General features: G+C 56.2%; 2 protein-coding genes across 7 annotated transcripts in view; one reads left to right on the top strand and one right to left on the bottom strand.

The window, feature by feature from the left end:
- The window catches only part of LOC108506274 (golgin subfamily A member 6-like protein 22), an 8,782-nt gene extending 5,766 nt beyond the window's left edge, over window positions 1–3,016 (top strand). Inside the window, exons 2-3 of one of the 6 annotated variants that reach the window (XM_017833110.1) lie at window positions 320–1,608; window positions 1,672–3,016. In XM_017833110.1, the coding sequence (XP_017688599.1) occupies window positions 320–1,608; window positions 1,672–2,736 (2,354 nt within the window). In that variant the 3' untranslated portion in view covers window positions 2,737–3,016. Of the gene's footprint in view, window positions 1–6; window positions 298–319 lie in introns of those variants that run through there. The other 5 variants (XM_017833114.1, XM_017833112.1, XM_017833113.1 and 2 more) reach the window with 5 other exon arrangements.
- Window positions 1–3,214, bottom strand: part of LOC108506275 (bromodomain-containing protein DDB_G0280777-like) — a 22,935-nt gene that overhangs the window by 12,377 nt on the left and 7,344 nt on the right. The window lies entirely within an intron of this gene.

The following is a 3,214-nucleotide window of genomic DNA, read 5'->3' as shown; positions in this document are numbered from 1 at the left end:
CACTCAGATCAACAGGGATGTCACAGGACACACTTTGTTTCACAATGTAAAGCAGCTGGAGCTGCTGAGGAGGAGGAGCCCCAGGGGCCTCTGGCTCCTGAGGAGACAAAGACAGAAGGTTCTCCAAGCTTTGGGGAGCTGGTGCCATCAGCAGGGACAGAGAGCCCGGTCCCTGCCCCACAGAGCCCCTCAGAAGGCAGCCAGGCCCTGCTGGGCACTGACCAGCAAATCACCCCTGAGATCGTGAGCGAGGCTGAGCTTGTGATGCAGGGATCTGAGCAGCAGCTGGAGGAACAGGGAGCCATGGAAGAAAGCACAGCTGCAGAAATGCAAGAAAGAGCAGCAGAGACACAGAGCCCAGTCCCTGCCCCCCAGAGCCCCTCAGAGGGCAGCCAGGCCCCACTGGGCACTGACCAGCAAATCACCCCTGAGATCCTGAGTGAGGCTGAGCTTGTGGTCCAGGGATCCAGCCAGGAAGTGGAAGAACAGGGAGACCTGGAACAAAGCACAGCTGCAGGAACACAAGAAACAGCTGCAGGGATAGAGAGCCCAGTCCCTGCCCCACAGAGCCCCTCAGAGGGCAGCCAGGCCCTGCTGGGCACTGACCAGCAAATCACCCCTGAGATCCTGAGTGAGGCTGAGCTTGTGGTCCAGGGATCTGAGCAGCAGCTGGAGGAACAGGGAGACCTGGAACAAGCCACGGATACGGAAACAGTAACAACATTTACAGCAGAAAGGGAAGGGAGCCTGGTCCCTGCCCTACAGAGCCCCTCAGAGGGCAGCCAGGCCCTGCTGGATACAGACCAGTCCAGCACCAGTGAAGTCCTGATCAAGGCTAAGCTTAAGGGATCCGGCCAGGAGCGGGAGGAACAGGAAGACCTGGAACAGACCTGGGATACTGAAACAATATCAACATTTACAGCAGAAAGGGAAGGGAGCCTGGTCCTGGCCCCACGGAGCCCCTGTAGCCCCTTCAGCCTCTCAGCTCCCAGCCTGGAAGCCCAGGCCCTCCGTGAGCAGCAGGAGGAGGCAGAGGTGGTTGGGGAGGGCCAAGATTGGAAATATTATGTTGACCAAGAGATTTTCCAATGGGAAGATGAGGAAGAGCAAGATCTGTCCCAAGAAGAAACCAAAACCTACCAGCAAGTGTCCCAAGGGGGAGAGCGCAGGGAGCAGGACCCGTCCCCTGGACCAGTCAAGAGCCACCAGGAACTGTCCGACTGGGACGAATACAGCGAGGAAGAGGAACCCCAAGGGGAAGTAAAGAGCTACCGAGAAGAGTCCGACTGGGAGGAAAACATCAAGCAAGAGCAGTCCCAGGGAAAAAAGAGAAGCTTCCAAGAAGTGTCCGACTGGGAAGAATGCAGCGAGGAAGAGCTGTCCCACAGAGGAGCGAAGAGCTACCAAGAGGTGTCCGATTGGGAAGAAAACATGGAGAAAGAGCAGTCCCGGGGAGAATCCAAGAGATGCCAAGAAGTGTCTGGCTGGGAAGAAAACATGGAGAAAGAGCAGTCCCAGGGAGAATCCAAGAGACGCCAAGAAGTATCCGACTGGGAAGACTACAGTGAGGAAGAGCTGTCCCACGGAGATGTGAAGAGCTACCAGGAAGCGTCAGACTGGGAAGAAAACATCAAGCAAGAGGGAGTCCAGAGAGAATCCAGGAGATGCCAGGAAGTGTCCGACTGGGAAGAATACATTGAGGAAGAGCAGTCCCGAGCAGAAGTGAAGAGCTACCAGGAAGTGTCGGACTGGGAAGAAAACCTCGAGCGAGAGCAGTCCCAAGAAGTGAAGAAGTACAAAGAAGTGGCTGACTGGGAAGAGCTGCCTGACAGCAAGGGAGGGCTGTCCCATGGAGAAGTGAAGATCTGCCAAGAACCATCGGACTGGGAAGAATCCAGCGAGGAAGAGCAGTTCCAGAGAAAAGTCAGTGCCTTCCAAAAACTGCTCAAGTGGGAAGAATCCAGCGAGGAAGAGCAATCCCATGGAAATGGCAGTAGCTACCCAGAACTGACCGAGTCGGAAGAAACCAGCATGGAAGGGCAGTTCCAAGAAAAATTCAGTGGCTTCCAAGAACTGCTGTCCGACTGGGAAGACTCCATTGCCGAAGAGCTTTCCCAAGACGAAGACTCCTTTGGCCAAGAGTTTTCTGACTGGGAAGTCTACAGACCCTCAATACTGTCCCGGTGGGAAGACGACAGTGACAGGGAGCTCACACTGCTGGACTGGGAACGCATGACCATCCGCAGCTTCGGGGTCAAGCCCTTGCGCCCTGAGGAGGACGAGTGGGAAGAACTGAGCTTCCTGGAGCTGTCCCAAGGACAAGGCACGGAACACAGGCTGGGAATCCTTGCAGAAGAGGGGCTCCCGATGCCCGTCCCTCGCGAGGCGTGGGCTGAGCGCCGGGTCTGTGCCTCCCCTCCCCGGCCGGCAGCCCAGACCCTCCAAAGGGCTGCAGCTCCTCCCGCCTTGGACAAGCAGGTGGCAAAGGCAGAGGCAGGGACATGGAGCCAGGGCCCTGCCCCAGAGCGGCCCTGCCGCCCCCCCAGCCCCTGCCCTCCCCAGCCGGAGGTCCGGGCCCCCCGAGGGGCTGCAGCTCCTCCCACCTTGCGCAAGCAGGTGGCAGAGGCAGCGACACAGACTTGGGTCCCCAGGAAACGTCCCTCTCGTTTCAGGCAGATGCTCAGGGCTCTGGGCAGGCTGTTCCGTGCCTGTGCGCCGGGACAGCTCGAGGATTAGGCCCCGCTCCAGCACCGGGCCAGGCCCAGACCCCTCTGCAATTCTTCCACAGAAAATGACTCTACCACCGACCTTTGACACTTACTCCAATTCTTGACGAGTCCTGCAGGGATGAGCAATGACAGGAGCTGTTGCTCCCACAACCTCCCTGCAGGACTGCTATATCCACGAGTATTCCTAAACAAACCGAAGATGGCTTTAGTATGTTCACTAATTTAATTCATTAAGCTGGTTAAGTAACTATAGTTGTCGTTAAGTATCCAGTATCTCTATCTCTTTAGTTCACATTTATAGTTAAATAAAGTCTATGTTAAATAAAATCGAAGTGTTGTCAGCAAATTGTCTCATTTACACCTTAATTTGGGCAGAGGCATCTCTCCCTAATGGGATCAGAACACATTGGCAGGGACACTTTCCACTAGCCCAGGTTGCTCCAAACCCATCCAACCTGGCCTTGGACACTTCCAGGGATCCAGGG

This window comes from Lepidothrix coronata, unplaced genomic scaffold (assembly GCF_001604755.1).
Source record: "Lepidothrix coronata isolate B3197 unplaced genomic scaffold, Lepidothrix_coronata-1.0 Scaffold211, whole genome shotgun sequence".
NCBI classification, from domain to species: domain Eukaryota; kingdom Metazoa; phylum Chordata; class Aves; order Passeriformes; family Pipridae; genus Lepidothrix; species Lepidothrix coronata.
Note: the sequence above shows the minus strand (reverse complement) of the source record. Positions and strands in the feature narration are given on the sequence as shown.